General features: G+C 41.3%; 1 protein-coding gene across 6 annotated transcripts in view; it reads left to right on the plus strand.

Annotated features, from left to right (window-relative positions):
* Bod1l1 (biorientation of chromosomes in cell division 1 like 1) overlaps positions 1-17,045 on the plus strand; it is a 53,959-nt gene that overhangs the window by 10,342 nt on the left and 26,572 nt on the right. For 4 of the 6 annotated variants that reach the window (XM_085691939.2, XM_085691940.2, XM_085691943.2 and 1 more), the window contains exons 3-10: positions 271-461; positions 1,069-1,680; positions 2,296-2,445; positions 3,416-3,582; positions 5,362-5,473; positions 5,984-6,122; positions 8,547-8,619; positions 10,216-16,189. In XM_085691939.2, coding sequence (XP_085548065.2) covers positions 271-461; positions 1,069-1,680; positions 2,296-2,445; positions 3,416-3,582; positions 5,362-5,473; positions 5,984-6,122; positions 8,547-8,619; positions 10,216-16,189 — 7,418 coding nt within the window. The remainder of the gene's footprint in view (positions 1-270; positions 462-1,068; positions 1,681-2,295; positions 2,446-3,415; positions 3,583-5,361; positions 5,474-5,983; positions 6,123-8,546; positions 8,620-10,215; positions 16,190-17,045) is intronic. The other 2 variants (XM_085691941.2, XM_085691942.2) reach the window with 1 other exon arrangement.

Raw genomic sequence — 17,045 nt, forward strand, 5'->3', positions numbered from 1 at the left:
CCCATGGATGGAGGTTGATGGAAGCTCCACCTCCCTTGTGTTCTGTAGTCCTGAAGCTACTTCCAAGGCCTTTTATATGTTTCAGTTTTTCCATCAGTGGTGCATTGCTGGAGAGTTTACAGATGTCTTTAAATCCACTGCTGTGGTAAACTTCCCGAATAGACTATTGAAGGTTGAACATATTTATAATAGATACTAATTATTTAAGATAATTTATGCAAATAATATAAAATTATTTTTTTACCTCTCTGTGAATTACCCGTGTTTTAGATCAGGAATGCTGGAGTCTGGTATCGACCGAATTATTTCACAGGTTGTAGATCCAAAGATCAACCACACATTCAGGCCTCAGGTGGAAAAGGCTGTGCATGAGTTTCTGGCCACACTGAATCACAAAGAGGAAGCAGCTGGCAACACAGCTCCTGACGATGAGAAGCCGGAATCTTCTGTCATTACCCAAGGTGCTTTGGTTTAATCTTGTCAGCCCCTGTGCTCTTCTTGATCTGATTGCCTAGGTAGGGAAATTTGGTGTTCTGACACCTTGCTCCATTTCAATATTGCTCAAATTCCTCAACTGACATGACATTTCTTTTTTGAAATTAAGTTTAAAAAGTATTTTAATAATAATGAGTTTATGAGTTGGGCAGTGGTGGCACACGCTTTTAATCCCATTACTCAGGAGGCAGAGGCAGGTGGATCTCTATGAGTTTGAGGCCAGCTTGGTCTACAAGAGCTAGTTTCAGCACAGACTCCAAAGCTACAGAGGAACCCTGTCTCGGGGAGTGAGTGGAAGAGAGTTTATGTGTGCGTGCTCACTATAAGAGAGTAAGTAATGGGAATAATGAAGACATTCTTCTCACAACGGGAATGCTCTCAGATGTGTTGGCGTCTTTCCTTTAAACACTGTGCTCAGGAGATAGAAATTTCTGAGTTTACATACCAGTGCTGTACCTGAAAACCTACAGGAACATGCATTTCTGCACAGCCTATAACAGTGGTGTGTTGTGTGGATAAAGTAGAAGGTTGTACTTTTTTGCATATATTTCACGTCTTATCTTCTCCTTGAAGGCGTTCCTGCTCCTGGGCCCAGTGCTAATGTGGCCAGTGATGCCATGTCAATCTTGGAAACCATAACTTCTCTTAACCAAGAAGCTAATGCTGCTCGAGCTTCAACAGAAATGTCAAATGCCAAGACCAATGAGAGAGTACCCAGAAAACTCTCATCTCAGCCTAGCACTGATGTCAGCACTGACAAGGAGAGAGGCTCTGAGGATGGGGCTGATAGAGAAAAGACTACCCCTGATTCTGGAGCCGAGGGGATAGAAACTGCTCCCAAGTCAGAAGAACCTGGTGATCTCCCTTGTTCAATGGAAGAAGCTAAAAATCACACGAAAGAGAATAGCTTACTTTTACCAAGTAAGGATGCTCAGCAGGAAAGCAGTGACCAAAAAAATAAATCAGTGGACAAAGCAGAAAAAAAACCAGACAGTAATGAGAAAGGAGAAAGAAAGAAAGAAAAGAAGGAAAAGACTGAAAAAAAAATTGATCACTCCAAAAGGAGCGAAGATACACAGAAAGTGAAAGATGAGAAACAATCAAAGGACAGAGAAGTGGAGAGCATGAAGCCTCCTTCTGAAAAGGTCAACAGCAGAGTCAGGACTGCCGAGGGGACGAAAGAAGGTGCGTCATACATCCATGCTGTATGCATACATTCAAGAGCAGAATGTCCTTAGAGGAAGAGTGACAGTGTCACCTTTGGCTTTGGATTTTAATGATCTGTTTTGATGCTTCCATATCAGACTTGAAAGCTGGGCATGGTGGCATCCAACAAAAAGCCCAGCACTGAGCATGCTGATTGCAGGATCCAGGCCAGCCTGGGCTAAATAATCAGGTTTCATTTGGGCTGGGGGGAAGAGAGGCAATAGTATTTGCAACTTCTTTACTAAATGTATTTATCTATTCACAATGAAAGTTAACAGAAAAACTATAAACTCTGTAACTTGTGTTATCATTTATTCACACTGTCCAAGAAAAGTTATTTATGCTGATCTTCAAAATACTAAGTAGTAGTAATCAGTTACTAAAAATTCACATTTGTGCATATATTCACGTTACAAATTAATAGTTATTTTTGCAAGTTACTGTTTACCTTTGTATTTTATTAAATTAACTGCCTTTCTAATAGCTAATTTCTTTGACATCTGTTTAAAGCAGCAAATTTTTAATGTATAGGGTTTAGGTTTAAAATATGTTCTTATGACTAGTTGTTTACTTTGTTTTGTTTTCTTTTTTAAGATTGCTCTTTGATGGATTCTGATGTGGATGGTCTCACTGACATCACAGTTAGCTCTGTCCACACCAGTGACCTTTCATCTTTTGAGGAAGACACAGAGGAGGAAGTTGTCATGTCTGATAGCATGGAAGAAGGAGAGATTACATCAGATGGTAATGCACTTATCTCAGTGTCTCTGCAGTGTTTCTGTTAAGCATTATTTGTGTTCTGTTCTAGTATGGCTACTTCTTAACAGAGTGTGGCATAACAAGAACCTGTTACCTTGTGATTGCAAGATTGGCCTCTGCCTGAGCTGTAGGATTGTCTGTCTGATCAGCCTTGTACAAGTTACTGTAAAAGTTTGTTCTCCGTAGCCAAGGCCAGTCTGGTGTACATATTGAGTTTTAGGACAGCCAAGAAGACAGACAGACATAAGATCTCAAGTGTGCTTTAAAGTGCATTTTCAGGTGAATTTCCTCAGCAGTGGCAAAGACATTCCTCTCATGTCCACTGACAAACAAGAATTAAGTACTTGTCAAAAATATATTGCCTGAAATAACTGGGAGGAGCAAAAGGCTAGGGTAGCTCCAGCAGCTTTGACTGAGAGAATTCCTGAGTTAATAAACCAAAATGGCATAAACAGTAAGGAGAAAGTTCAGCTTAGACCTGCACACCATCCACTAACATCAGAGGGAATGCTTCCCAGCAGATCATAACCATGTAAAGGCCTAGCAGTAGTCAGTCCCATGAAGTGTTTACTTGGCTTCCGTGTTGAGCCTGCAAAAGTGCGCTGCTCCAGGGACAGAGTAGTGGAGCCTTAGTTCTAAGTGCCTTGCTTGTGACTTGCCCTTCTTTCAGATCAGTGCTGTGTAAGTTTTGTCTACACTTCGTTGTTTTTTGTTTTGTTTTGTTTTGTTTTGTTTTAATAAAACAAGTTCATACAGTGTCTCATTTTTCTTGGTCTGACTTTATATGTGAGGTGAATTATAGTTTTTTAAAATGTCAACTCTGAATTTTCTTAGACACCCCTTTGGACCTTTAAATATACTTAAAGTATATTGGTGTTTTTTGCTGCTTATGTGACATGTTGATGCTGTTGCCGGTTAACGGAAGCACTCACTCTTTATATTGAATTCTTTCCAGATGAAGAGAAAGGCAAGCAGAATAAAGCAAAAACTCAAACCACTGAGTCTGGTGATGGGAAAGCCAGAAGTGTACGGCATGCTTATGTTCACAAACCTTACCTTTACTCAAAATACTACAGTGATTCTGATGATGAACTCACAGTAGAACAACGGCGCCAGTCCATCGTAAGTTAAGTTTCCTCCCTTGCTGATTTAGCAGTGGCCCTTAACCTTCCTAGTGCTATGACCCTTTAATGCAGTTCCTCGTATTGTGGTGACTCCCAACCATAAAATTATTTCACTGCTACTTCATAACTATAATTTTGCTACTGTTATTAATTGTAATGTAAATATCTTATATGCAGGGTATCTGATATGAGACCCCTGTGAAAGGGTTGTTGAACCCTCAAAGGGATTGCAATGCCCAGGTTCAGAACTGTTGTGATTTAGCCTGCTGCACCAGGTTGCCAAAATATGAGTAGTAGTCTGTCCAAGGTACAGGTTTGCACAGAGCAGACATGGCCTTGCTCTCAGGGAGCTTGCCATGGAACTACATAGACTAGACACAAAAGTGGTTGTATCATTGTTACTAACAAGTGAGAAAATGCAGCACATTATGAAAATGCTCATTTCATGTAAAGATACTGTGTGCAAATAGTATAGTGTTGAGGGAAACGCAGTCCATTGATTTCCTGGTTTGAAAATGCTTCTATCAAGTATCATTCAATAATGATAGCTTTTAAAGTAAAATTCATTGATTTTTAAATGGCTTACAATTTCAGAAACATTAAAATATGAAAATATTTCAAGATAAAGGGGGATGTTGCAGAAAACACTACAAAATATGATTGCTAACGAGTTTTCCTTCTAGACTTATTTCTTAGAGAGGATATTGGATAGGAGCTGTGTGCCTGCTTAGGATTTTTGAAATTTTGGCTGTGAGCTCTGAGCCAGAAAGGGGTGGTAAGAATAACAAAATGGTTGTGAACTCTCCCTAACTGAGATTCTGCCCTTAGAAAGTCCCACAGCTTAGGCCCAGGAATATAACCATCAAGACAGATGGGTGTAGAACTTACCTGTCACTTAAGTCTGCATTTCAACTGTTCCTTTAGGAATAATTGAAAAGCTATGGGGGCTGGAGAGATGGCTCAGTGGTTAAGAGCATTGACTGTTCTTCCAGAGGACCTGAGTTCAATTCCCAGCAACCACATGGTGGCTCACAACCATCTGTAATGAGATCTGGCGCCCTCTTCTGGCTTGCAGGCATACATGGAGGCAGAATGTTGTACACATAATAAATAGATTCTTAAAAAAAAAAGAAAAGAAAAGCTATGAGGGGCTTACCCACTTAAGCTTGATATTCATATTTTTATAGCTTTCCCCCCTTTTTTGTTGTAACAACTAGTTTGTTAAATCACCTTTTCTCAGAGTTATATCTTTTCCTTTGAAACCAATGACATTCTAAAACAGTAGTTAAAAGTTTTCTTATCTGTGTCTTCTGTCATCTGGTAGCTTCCAAAATAGAGCAATCATAGCCGTACACTTAGCTTTGTTTTTTTTAAGATTTATGTGTATGTTTTGCCTGTGTGTATATCTGTGACTGCAGAATTTAGAAGAAGGTGTTGGATTCCCTGGAACTGGAGTTAGTGATAGTTGTTAGCTATCATGTAGGTGCTGGAAACTATCCTGGGTCCTCTATAAGAACAACAAGTGCTTTTTACCCCTGAGCCATCTTGTTCGCCTTATGTATGTGTGTATCCCATTGATGTGTAAGAACATCAGAAGAGCAAACTAAAACTGTGTTAGCTGGGGGAACTTTGAATACTTGGCAGTTACATCCAAGGCCTCATTTGCTGGACCAGATCACTACCTCCACAATGCACTCTCAGTTTTTTTCTCACATATGTTCTCTCAGAATGTCTTTGTTTTTACCTGATAATTTGTCAGGCAATTTTATGGTTTTAGGCTAAAGAAAAAGAAGAGAGACTCTTGAGAAGACGAATCAATAGAGAGAAACTTGAAGAAAAACGAAAACAGAAAGCAGAGAAGACAAAATCTTCCAAAGTAAAGAGCCAAGGTATAGCAGATATTGCTGCTATTTGAGAATACATTATACACACAATCATGTTCTAGTTAGTCTCATATTACTTGTAGCATATGCATATAGAATAGCGTGATCTGTTCCTCAGTGTGGAAGTAATTTATCCTGAAGTAGTGGATAAATGGATTACAGATAATAGTAGCTGAGCATTTCTGGTGAAGATTGCACAGCTAGACTGCACCTTATGTCATCTTTGCTTTTACCTTTCCTTTTCTGTTCCTCTCTTTGATCCTGGGAAGTATGCTGACATTTATTTGGCAGAATAACTACAACAAAATTGAGATCTGTTTTTCCTAGCAGAAATTGAGATCCATTCAAAGCTATTTGCTATTTTGTGCTTTAAAGTAATTATAAAACCTTATTGAAAAGTAAATATAGCACTGTCACAAAACTGTCTTCTAAAGTCAAGCTTATTTATTTATCTACTTATGTGTGTGTGTGTGTGTGTGTGTGTGTGTGTGTGTGTGTGTGTGTTTGTATTTCCAGGGAAAAGTAGTGTGGATCTAGAAGACTCATCAACCAAGACTTTGGAACTGAAAGCCCCAAGAATTAAAGAAGTCCTTAAAGAACGGAAAGTTCTAGAGAAAAAAGTAGCCTTAAGCAAAAGGAGAAGAAAAGATTCAAGGTACATTTTTGTCTGCTGTGTTCTAATTGTCACATAAGTGGTGTGCTTTCAGAAGAGGGCATTGAAAGTGGTCATAGGCTGTCTTAAAAAGTAACCAGACATGGGTGGTGCACACCATTAATCCCAGCACTTAGGGGGCACGGGTGATGGAATCTCTGCGAGTTTGAGGCCAGCCAGGTCTTCATAGAGAGTTTCAGGACAACCAGGGCTCTACAAAGAGACTCTTATCTCCCCATTTAAAAAAAAAAAAAAGTCCTCTGTACTTAGTCTCTGCACTTTGATGGGCTGTGAGTTTTTGTGTTAACTACCATTTTTGTGCAAAGAAACATCTCTGTTGTGGTGTGAGAGTTGCACTGATCTGTAGGTATAGAAATAGCCCTGGAACTGCCTGTGCAGACCTTGATGGCCTTGAATTCACAGAGGTCTTTCTGCCTCTGCCTCTCCAGTACTGGAATTAAAGGTGTGTGCCGTCATACCTGGCTTTTTTAGAGATAAAAATTTATAGGGCACGTTGGTATTTTATCTGTTTAGCAGAATAATGATAGTGTGTTCACCCCTGGGTCCTATGAACTCCCCAGTTATGCATTTTTTTTAGTCATATTTACGGTACTAGGCATGCATTTCTTTTTATAGATCAGGCCTTCAATCTAGCAGAGTGATTAGTGGCACCCATGACATTCATCCCAGTATTGTACCTATAAGCTTGTCTTGCCATGCTGGTCATTATTGTAGCTCACTGGGTCCACAACTCTAGGACTGCTGATGACTTACTCCATCCCCAAGAGCCTGCTTAACCTTCTGGCACTATGAAATCTAACCAGCAGGGAAGATGCTTTCAGAGTAGCACCAGCTTGATTTCTCCATGTTCTGTGACTAAGGGTGTGTTGTTGTCAGTAGTAGGATCTTACCATCAAGTTATGGTGACCACTAAGATTGGTGGCACTAGCCTATATTGTGCTTGGAGTCTCTGAGACCTCCTCCCAGCCAATAACTTGAGGGGAGGCATCTCATACCTGATCTAGGTTTTTATTTGGCAACCTGTGGCTTCTTGGAGTCACATTATCCTCTGTGGGTCCCAGGGATAGTACTCAGGTCACTTGTCTTGGCAGGAAGCAGCTTTACCTGCTGGGCCATCTTGCTGACCTTGACATTCTTAATTGAAAAACAGAAGTGGATGCACCCATGGGAATAATTTGTATTACTTTTTAATAGGAAGTAATTGTAGTGGGAGGGGAGATCGTACAGAAAAACAGAATAAAGAAAATAACAATCTGTTCAATTAAAAGAGAGAAAGTGAAAGTCTCACCTTGAATATAGATGTTACTGTGTGTTTATAATGGCCTTGGACTTGGTTTTTATTCTTCATTGTGTTAAGAATATAATATTTTAAAGTAATATTTTAATTAATTTTGTGAGAATCTGACAGAAACTTTAGATTCTACTCCAAAAGTATACAGACATAAGCATGAAGTTTCTACTGAGTGTCAGAGGATTGAGTTTAAGGGCCCCTGTAAGTACTTGGAGAAGTATTTTGTCTGGGTCCATGGTAACCACTTAGTAACAGTGGGTACATCTGTTCATCAGTCTTTTCAGCACCTTTTTTTTTTTAACATCATCCCATCATTTTTTCCTTTCACATAAAGTCAGATTCTTTTAATTTTTTAAACACTGTATTGTCATTGCTAATTGTTTAAAAATTACAAAGCAAAGAGACTCTTGAAAGTATGATGTGATGTGAACAATGGCCTACAGTTTTATTGTTTTATTAAATTACAATTCCTTTTTAAAGTTTACTTTTTTATTATTTTATGTGTATGTGTATACATAGGCATTTATCTGTACCACATATATGCAGGAGCCTATGGAGACCAGGAGTTGGTATTGTATGCTCTGGAACTGGAGTTAAAAGTGGTTGTGAGCTGCCATGTGGGTGCTGGGACCCAAACCCAGAGCCTCTGAAAGAGCAGCAGATGCTTTTAGTCATTGAGCTCTCTCTCTCCAGCCCATCATTGCAATTATGTAAATTAATCATAAACTTCAAGATAAGTAGATTTACAGAACTCAGAGAGAGATGTCAGTTCTCAGATTTATTGTGCCCTGTTCATCTTGCCCTGAATCAAAAAGGCCTCCCTGCTTACCGAAAATTTGGGCTTTCAAATGTCTGCATAGCAGATGTAGTGTTCACAGTGCAGCACATTAGGAATTGTCCTTGTAACATGTTTTTCTTTAGCACCAGGAGCAGTTCATGCCACAGTTGGATTGAATTGTGCTCTCTGATGACTAAGAGTGACGTTTAAATTAAAGTGTAACTGTCCTCCACAAATGAAGGGAGAAGTCATAGCAAAGAAAAGACTTTCTTTCAACTTTCTTGTAAGATTCTTAGATTCAGATTAGAAATTCATATTTAATTTACTCCACTCTCAGGAATGTTGATGAGAATTCCAAAAAGAAACAGCAGACTGAGGAAGAGTCCAAAGAAGCCCTCAGAACAAGTGAGGTAGGTCTTAGTGAGACCCTTCACCTGCCCTTTGTTATGGGTGGGTCATTCATGTTCCTTTGCAGTGAAACAGTGTAGTACGATCTTTTATGTGTGATGTCTTAAAACCACTCTGTTCACCTTCTTAAGCCTCTTCCCATTCTGACCTGAATTCCTTGTTGTGATTAGTCGATGCATATGATTTTGTTTGGTCTAGGTAAGAAACTGTTTCTGTACCTTCTTTATCCTGTTTCTTATATATAGCAATAACAAAATTGTCAGTAAGAAGAAAGAGGAGAGAAAACTAAAATCCCCATAACAGGTCCTCTACTTTATCTCTTTGGTTTCCTGTCCACATACACATAGTCTATTGGAGGGAAAAAGAATTTGCTCACCTTGTGTGTTACCTCATAGGCTTCATAATTATGTAATGATTGCCTGCTGTCATACTGAATGGATGCATTCTTATTTACTTAAGCACTAACTTGTATTTGGTACTAAGGTTATATCCAAAATGTGCTTATTTTAAATTGTTGAAAATAAACCTGGTTGTGGTGGTATACCCCTTTAATCTTAGTACTCTAATGTAACACTTTCATCCCGGGAGGCAGAGGTAGACAAATCTCTGAGTTCAAGGCCAGCCTGGTCTACCAAGTCAGTTCCAGGACAGCCAGGTCTACACAGAGAAACCTTGTCTTGGAATTTAAAAAAAATTGTGAAAATAGATATACTGAAAACATTTATTCCCTGTGTTCAGTTATTCTCTTGGAACAGATTTTATCTTTAACTGAGTTAAAATTTTTATTTGTATAAACATATCCATAATTCTATAGCTAACTAACTCATGATGTTTCTGGAATAGAGACACTAATGACTTCGTAATTGTTAATAACCAATAAATTTCTTTATTTAGAAATTGGAGTCATATTTAGGCATACATCCTGATATGTTACTGCATATATTTAGATATGTAACTTGCTTTTGTGGCTTTTTTTGTGGAAATTATCTCATAAAGTTTCAAACCTGGGGTGACAAGGAAGATTCAAGTACTGAAGATGTTGCTTCCTCAACATCCGCCCAGAACACATGAACATATATGTGTGTATATGCTTATGTCACATGTGTATGTTTACACTGTTACTCACTTACTATACATATGTTTGGATTTTTTAAATAGAGTATTATACAAATAGTCTAAATTCACATGGCTTCTATAGGTGATTTGGTTTTCTAGATTTAAAAATAAACCTTTACTTCATCAGCATGTGTATTTTTATGTTGAAAAATACTAGACTGTTCCTTAGCTTGCATTTATTAAGAACTATTGGGTATTGGTGAGCTACAGTCATTTATAGAATTGAAGACTTCCTAAGTGCGTGGGTCAGCTAGGTGGAAAAACTGTTCTGTAAAGCTGGGAAGAGTGCGAGACTCAGTGTGATCATCTAGACACTTATATTGCAGTGAGTTTGAGCTTAGTGGTGTCTAATACCTACCATAGGCTGCATTATCTGTGAAGCAGATAAAGTGTCTCAGATATTCCAGAGCTCACATATTAAGTGTACCTAATAGTAAGCTTGTGTATAACGTGTCTCATAGGAACCCTATGTTTTCTGACAGCATTGTGAAAAAGAAAAGGCCTCCTCCAAGGACTTGAAGCATGCTCATGGAAAAGGTGAATCAAGTAAGCCTGCCCGGAGGCTTTCAGAATCTCTGCATTCAGCTGAGGAAAACAAAACTGAGTCAAAGGTAGAAAGAGAACATAAGCGACGGACATCCACCCCTGTTGTAATGGAAGGAGCTCCGGAAGAAACCGACACAAGAGATGGAAAAAAGCAAGCAGAACGCTCAGAAATTAACATAGATGAACCCCAGAAACAGAAAAGCACTCTTAAAAATGAAAAGTATCAAAAGAAAGATGAACCTGAAACTCATGGAAAGGGCCTGCCTAAAAAAGAGGCAAAGTCCACCAAGGAGAAACCTGAGAAGGAGAAAGCTCAACCAGAAGAAAAATTGTCTTCAAAACACAGATACAAAGGTGATGGGATACATAAAGCAGGTGATGAGACTGAACTTCACTCTTCTGAGAAAGGTTTAAAAGTAGAGGAAACTACTCAGAAGCAAAGTCAACAAACGAAACTTTCTTCAGATGATAAAGCTGAACGTAAAAGTAAGCACAGGAATGAAAGGAAGTTGTCAGTGTTGGGTAGAGACGGACGGCCAGTTTCTGAGTACGCTATAAAAACAGATGAGCATGCACGTAAAGATAGCAAAAAGGAGAAGCACCTGCCATCTGAAAAAGCCAAGGCAGAGCACAAGTCGAGAAGGTCAAGTGACTCTAAACTTCAGAAGGATGTTGTAAGTTCCAAGCAGCACAGTGTTACATTGCAGAAAAGAAGCGAGAGCTGTTCTGAAGAGAAGTGTGAGACAGACTCCCCTAATGCCGACAGCAGTTTAAAGCCTGAAGAGATTCATAAAGAGAGGCGAAAAATGAAGAGCCTGTTGGAAGAGAAGCTTATGTTAAAGTCTAAATCAAAAGGTCAAGGTAAACAAGTAAAAGTTGCTGAAACAGAATCTCAAGAAGGTGTCACAAAGCAGGTGACAGCTTCAAAGCCTGATAAGGAGAAGAATACAGAAGACAATGACCCAGAAAGGCAACGCAAGTCCAAGCTTGAAGACAGATCTTTAGAAGAAGCTGTCATTGACCCTGCACTGGAGAATGCTACACCTTCAGCACATGGTGCTCAGAAGGACTCTGGGCACAAAACTAAGTTACCACTGGTAAAAGAGAAGCATAAGACTGATAAAGACTCAACCTCCTCCAAACCTGAGAGGAGGTTCTCAGATGGGCACAGAAGCAGAAGCTTAAAGCATAGTAATAAAGACATGAAAAAAAAAGAAGAAAATAAACCAGATGATAAGGATAGTAAAGAAGTTGACAGCAGTCATGAAAAGGGCAAAGGGAATGGCTCAGTCATAGAAAAGAAATTAAGCAGGAGATTGTGTGAAAACCGAAGAGGAAGCATGTCACAGGAAATGGCCAAGGAAGATAAGTTAGCAGCAACCAGTTTAGGCCCTACCAGTAGTTCCTCCCTGCAGAGAACCAAAAAAAGCAGTGAAACCACATCGATCCCTGAACAAGAACCAATGGAAATTGATTCTGAGGTGACTGCAGAAAATGTGTCTGAATATTCTAAAACCCAAGACATCAGTAATAATAGTTCTCAGCAAGACATTGACTTTGAAAATGTTACAAAACATAAAGCTGCTGCTGGGGTTTTAAAGGATGAGTTAAGAACTTCCGTGATAGATTCAAGACCAGCAGCTGTGACCTGTAAATCAGGGCGTGGACTAGCAGTTACTAGCAATTCTGAAAAGCATACTGACCATAAAAGCACCTTGACCAAGAAAGTGCATATTCAAAGTGCTACATCAAAACCAGCTAGGGAGAGAGAGCCAGTTCAGCGAGGAGCCCATGACATAAATGTAGACTCTGAAGGGAGTCGGAGAGTGCTCTCTAGGGCCCTGTCAGAAAATGAGAGGGTACAGAAAAATTTGAAAGGCACATCCAGAGCCACCGAAGAATGTGGTGCTCAAGGGGATGCTTCTTTGGAATGCTCAGACTCAGACCTCTCATCATCCTCAGGCTCCGCTGTTGTACCTCAGAAAGAATCTCTTGACTCAAGTACAGTTCCTGTAGTTGACAGAGAAATGATTCCGGAAGGTGGCACAGCTGGCACCTCCCTTGTAAATCATTATGATAGCCCTAACCAAAGTTTGACGATTAAGAAGTCAGAAGTCCATAAGACAAACGGCAGCAAAGAAGGTAGTGATGGCTCCACAGCAGATATGCCCTCAAAAGCAAATACCAGTAGCAAAAGGCACTTTCCTGAAGATGGCCAGACAACATTGCTGCACAGTAAAGAAAGCAAAGCAAGCGTACCTCTTGCTGGCAAGTCAACGGACATGACTGGAGAAAATAAGAACATTACCAAGCAAAGGAACTTGATGGGCACAGCCAAAAAAGAGAGTGATCTAAATGTAGAGCCTGATGTAAAACAGGACAGTGCTGCCGCTGAGAATGTGGTAGACCTGAGTACAAGAAAGGAGACTGAAACAGTCAGACGTAAGCATAACAGAGATCCAGACGAAAGTAAAAAAATACCAACTGATGTGGAAAGGAAGACTGAAAACAATGAGGTAGATACCAGTGCTACGCGTGATACTGCTTCCGCGTCACAGCAAATGCATGGGAAAATGGAGAGGGTGGCAGCAGGATCTGGTAGACGAGACAAAGCTTTCATTGCTACTAGTACTGAAGGGAAGGACAAAGGCATCATGTTAAATCCCATCAAGGCTGGGGATGCCACCACCACTTCATCTGAAACAGGAGAGAAGGGGATGACCTTACCTTGCACAAGTATTGAAGCAGATGAAGGCTTCATAATGGGTGCATGCCCTAGAAACCATCCCCTTCAGGTTGGGGCAGAAGCCAGTGAGTGCACTGTTTTTGCTGCAGCTGAAGAGGGTAGAGGTGTTGTCACAGAAGGATTTGCTGAAAGTGAGATTTTGCTCACAAGTTCCAAGGAAGGAGAAAGTGGAGAGTGTACTGTAGCTGAATCAGAAGACAGAATGGCAGACCCCTTGGTAGCTCATACAGTTCCAACTGAAGCCAATGTGAACAGTGTTGCAACAGAGGAAAAAGATGATGCAGTAACCAGTGCAGGCTCTGAGGAAAAGTGTGATGGTTCTTTGTGTACAGTTGAGGGGACTGCTACTTTTGCTGGTGAAGTTGAAAGTGATGGGACTGTTACAAGTGCTGGCACAGAAATAAGAGCAGGATCTGTGAGCAGTGAAGATGTTGGATCCCAGGAAAATAGGACACAAGTTGGTTCTAAAAAAGAAACAGAAGGTACTGTGACATGCACTGAAGCCAAAAGAAGAAGTGATAGCTTCATCTTCTCCTTGGTAACTGGAGTGGGAACCCCAGAACAACGGGTAGTTGCAGGTGCAGATGTGGTCCAATTAAATGATGATAAGCCTCGAGAGACAAGTGCCAACCAAGGAGATGGTTCTGCAAATGATGGCACAGGTGAAAGTGCAGTCACCAGTACAGGCATTACTGAAGAAGAGGGGGAAGGGTCAGCAAACTGCACAGGCTCAGAAGACAGCATTGAAGGCTGTGCCATAAGTTCTGAAACAGAAGAGAATGCAGAGAGTGCAATGGATAGCACAGAGGCCAAAGACATTACAAACATACCTTTGGTGGCTGCTGGTCCCTGTGATGACGAAGACATTGTGACTAGCACAGGTGCAAAAGAAGAGGATGATGAGGGGGAGGGTGTTGTGACTAGTACTGGAAGAGGAAATGAAACTGGCCATTCTTCAACTTGCACGGGGATAGAAGAAAGTGAAGGAATGTTAGTTTGTGAGAGTGCAGTAGGGGGTGCTCAGATTGGCCCTACAATGGAACATGTGGGCGCTGAGGCTGGGGCGACCACTGTGAATACAAATGACAGTAATGTTGATAGTGTGAGTGGTGCAGAGAAGGAAATCAAAGACACTGATATCTGCTCCAGTGCCAAAGGGATTGTGGAAAGCAGTGTGACCAGTGCCTTTGCAGGAAACAGTGATGGGCCTCCAGTTCTTGGTGGTAGTGAAGGCCCCGTGGCTAGTGCAACTTCTCATCACAGTGATAGTCAGCTTACCAGGAAGGAAACAGTGGAAGATACAACTATTTCCACTGGGTTGGTGAGAGGCAGTGATGATGTTCTCGTGTCTGGTGCAGTTCCAGAATATGAAGTCGGCCACACATCACCCAGGGGAAAAGATGAAGGTGTCATTACTTCTGTAGAAAATGAAGACTGTGATGGCCTTATGGCTTCTACAGCCAGTTCTGATGTTTCCAACAAGGACAGCTTAGCTGGGAGTAAAAGTCAAGGCAATGGCTTGATGATTTCTACCAGTACAAATGACTGCACCCTTCAGATAAGTGCAACAATAGATGTGAGAAGAGGGCATTTGTGTCCTCTGAGCACTGAAGAAAATACAGAAGACACAAGAACACACATGGAAGGATTTGAGGCTCCTATGCCCAGTGCAATTTCAGGTGATGAGAGCCAACTCATTTCTGCTACCAGAAGTGAAGAGAAGGATGAGTGTGCCATGATTTCCACAAGCATAGGGGAGGAATTCGAAGTTCCTATTTCCAGCGCAGTTACCGTCACATGTGCTAAGAGCGGGCAGCCAGTTGTAGCAGTTGAGGAAAGCACTGCAGGTCCAGTCTTGGTAAGCACCGAGGACTTTGAGGTACCTATGCCTAGTGCTCATCATGCTGAAGCGGAAAGTCCTCTTGCCTCAACCAGCAAGGAAGAAAAGGATGAGTGTGCTCTCATTTCTACCAGCATAGCGGAAGACTGTGAAGCCTCTGTCTCTGGTGTAAGTGAGAATGTACCATCTGTTACCGATGGGAATGCGGTTATCTCAACAAGTTCAGTGGAAGACTGTGAAGGCTCTGTGTCCAGTGCTGTCCCTCAGGAAGCAGTCATACCAGTAGAGGAGACAGCTGACACCGCTATGATTTCCACAAGCACCTCTGAAGGACGTGAAGCGGTCATGCTTGGGACTGTCCCTACAGATGAAGACCAGGCCACCACTGTGAGAGGGGAAGATCTGAGTGATGCTGCCATTATCTCCACCAGCACAACAGAGTGTGTGCTCATGTGCTCTAGCCTAAGCAGACATGAAGAGAGCCAGTCAGCCACACACAGCCCAGAAGGAAATGGTGATCATTTGACTACAAAGCAAAGTAAGTGTGAACTACCCATGCCCAGCCTCATGGCTGAGAGTAACTGTCAGTGCCCTGCGCCATTCACAATAGTCAAAGAAGTGGGCCCCTTGATGGCAGTGAGCACCAAAGGGGACAGTGACAGGCTGCCAGTCTGTGAGCCCTCTGCTGGTACTGCTTCATGCATGGGAGAGGAAGACAGACATGGCAAGGACTGCCCTGGTCAAGATCTCAATTCAAAAGAAAGGAATTCATTGCTGACCTCTGTTCAGAGGGAGAACAAAAGTGCGGAGGCAGAGGCAGCAGGACACAGTAGCACAGCTAGTGGTATTGCAAGAAGGTACTCAGAGAGGAATGCACACTCGGTGTCTGACAAATTGTCTGAGACCAACTGTCTGACAGGACCAGAACAGACGTCTGCTGAGGACTCCTCTGGCAGTAGTCACTGTCTGGCAGCAGTAAATGCTGGTGCTAAAACTGATGACATGCTGCCCATCAGAGATGCTGCATTGGAGTGTCCTTCTGACCAGCAGGCACCTGAGAACAACTTGAAAACTACCACCAAATGTATTATTGGCCAAGAGTCACATATGGCTCCTTCCCACACAGCAGTCCTTCCAGCTGCCTGCCATGTAGCTCCATCTACTCCACAACGGGAGGGGGACTTGACTGCAAAAAGTGACCACAGTGTAACATGGACTAGTGAAAGGTTTGCTGAGAAACATGTTCCTGGCACAAGGCAGTCACTCCACAGGGAAGGAAACTTTGACGACGCTGTTCTTCCTGAGGAGAATGAGTGTGGCATAGGTGAGAGTCCATTATAATTATGTAGTCTAACACTTTACTGAGGTGATTTTTTAACATCCTGTATTTTAAACATTAAAACTAGACCTGTAGCTTATGTGTCAGTATAGAAAAGGCAGGAGGCTAAGGGCAGGCACCTTAACTTGTTAATCTTCATGACTGGCAAGTTTCTGAGCCATCTTCAGATTTCTTGTTTGTTTGTGCCTTGGTTGGTTTGCTGTGATTTGCAGTATCCTGGGAATTGAACCCAGGGCCTTTTACATACTCTACAACTGAGCTACATATACTTCCACCTCCTATTTTTATTCTTAACTGAGTTTGCTATTCAAGTAAGACACAGTAAATTTGGGTGAGGGGATCCATGTTCCCTTTTAAGAGATTTCAGAGAGTGCTGGTTTTGTGGAAATCAGTAATCACTTTCAGAGGTATAATTGCAGTTATTCATCCAGTTTCAGATGCTGTGTACAGTACTACTGTTCTAGGATCTAGGGGTACAAATAATCAATGGGAAAACAATTATGAATTCTGCCTCATATGACACTCATTGGCAGTGATTTAAGTGTAACAGGTGTTTAGGTGGAAGTGAAGAATAGCAAATTCTACAAACTCGAGTTTCTGAGTAAGACTTGAAGGGGCCAGTGGACCTTGATTCATCTCCATTCTAGCTTTATAAACTATGGCATCTTGAACCTTTAAAATGGAACCATCCTTTCTTGCACTTAGTCTAGCTTCAGAAAACTGATGCTAGTAGATTTAGCTCTCTTTGTTATAGGTACTTAAGAAACAGCATTAAGAAATGACCTAAGGAGTCTTCTCCAGAGGGGGAGCATACCAATTGATTGTCCAGTACCAAATGGTC

The sequence above is a fragment of the Myodes glareolus genome, chromosome 8, assembly GCF_982192425.1.
Source record: "Myodes glareolus chromosome 8, mMyoGla1.1, whole genome shotgun sequence".
Lineage (NCBI taxonomy): Eukaryota > Metazoa > Chordata > Mammalia > Rodentia > Cricetidae > Myodes > Myodes glareolus.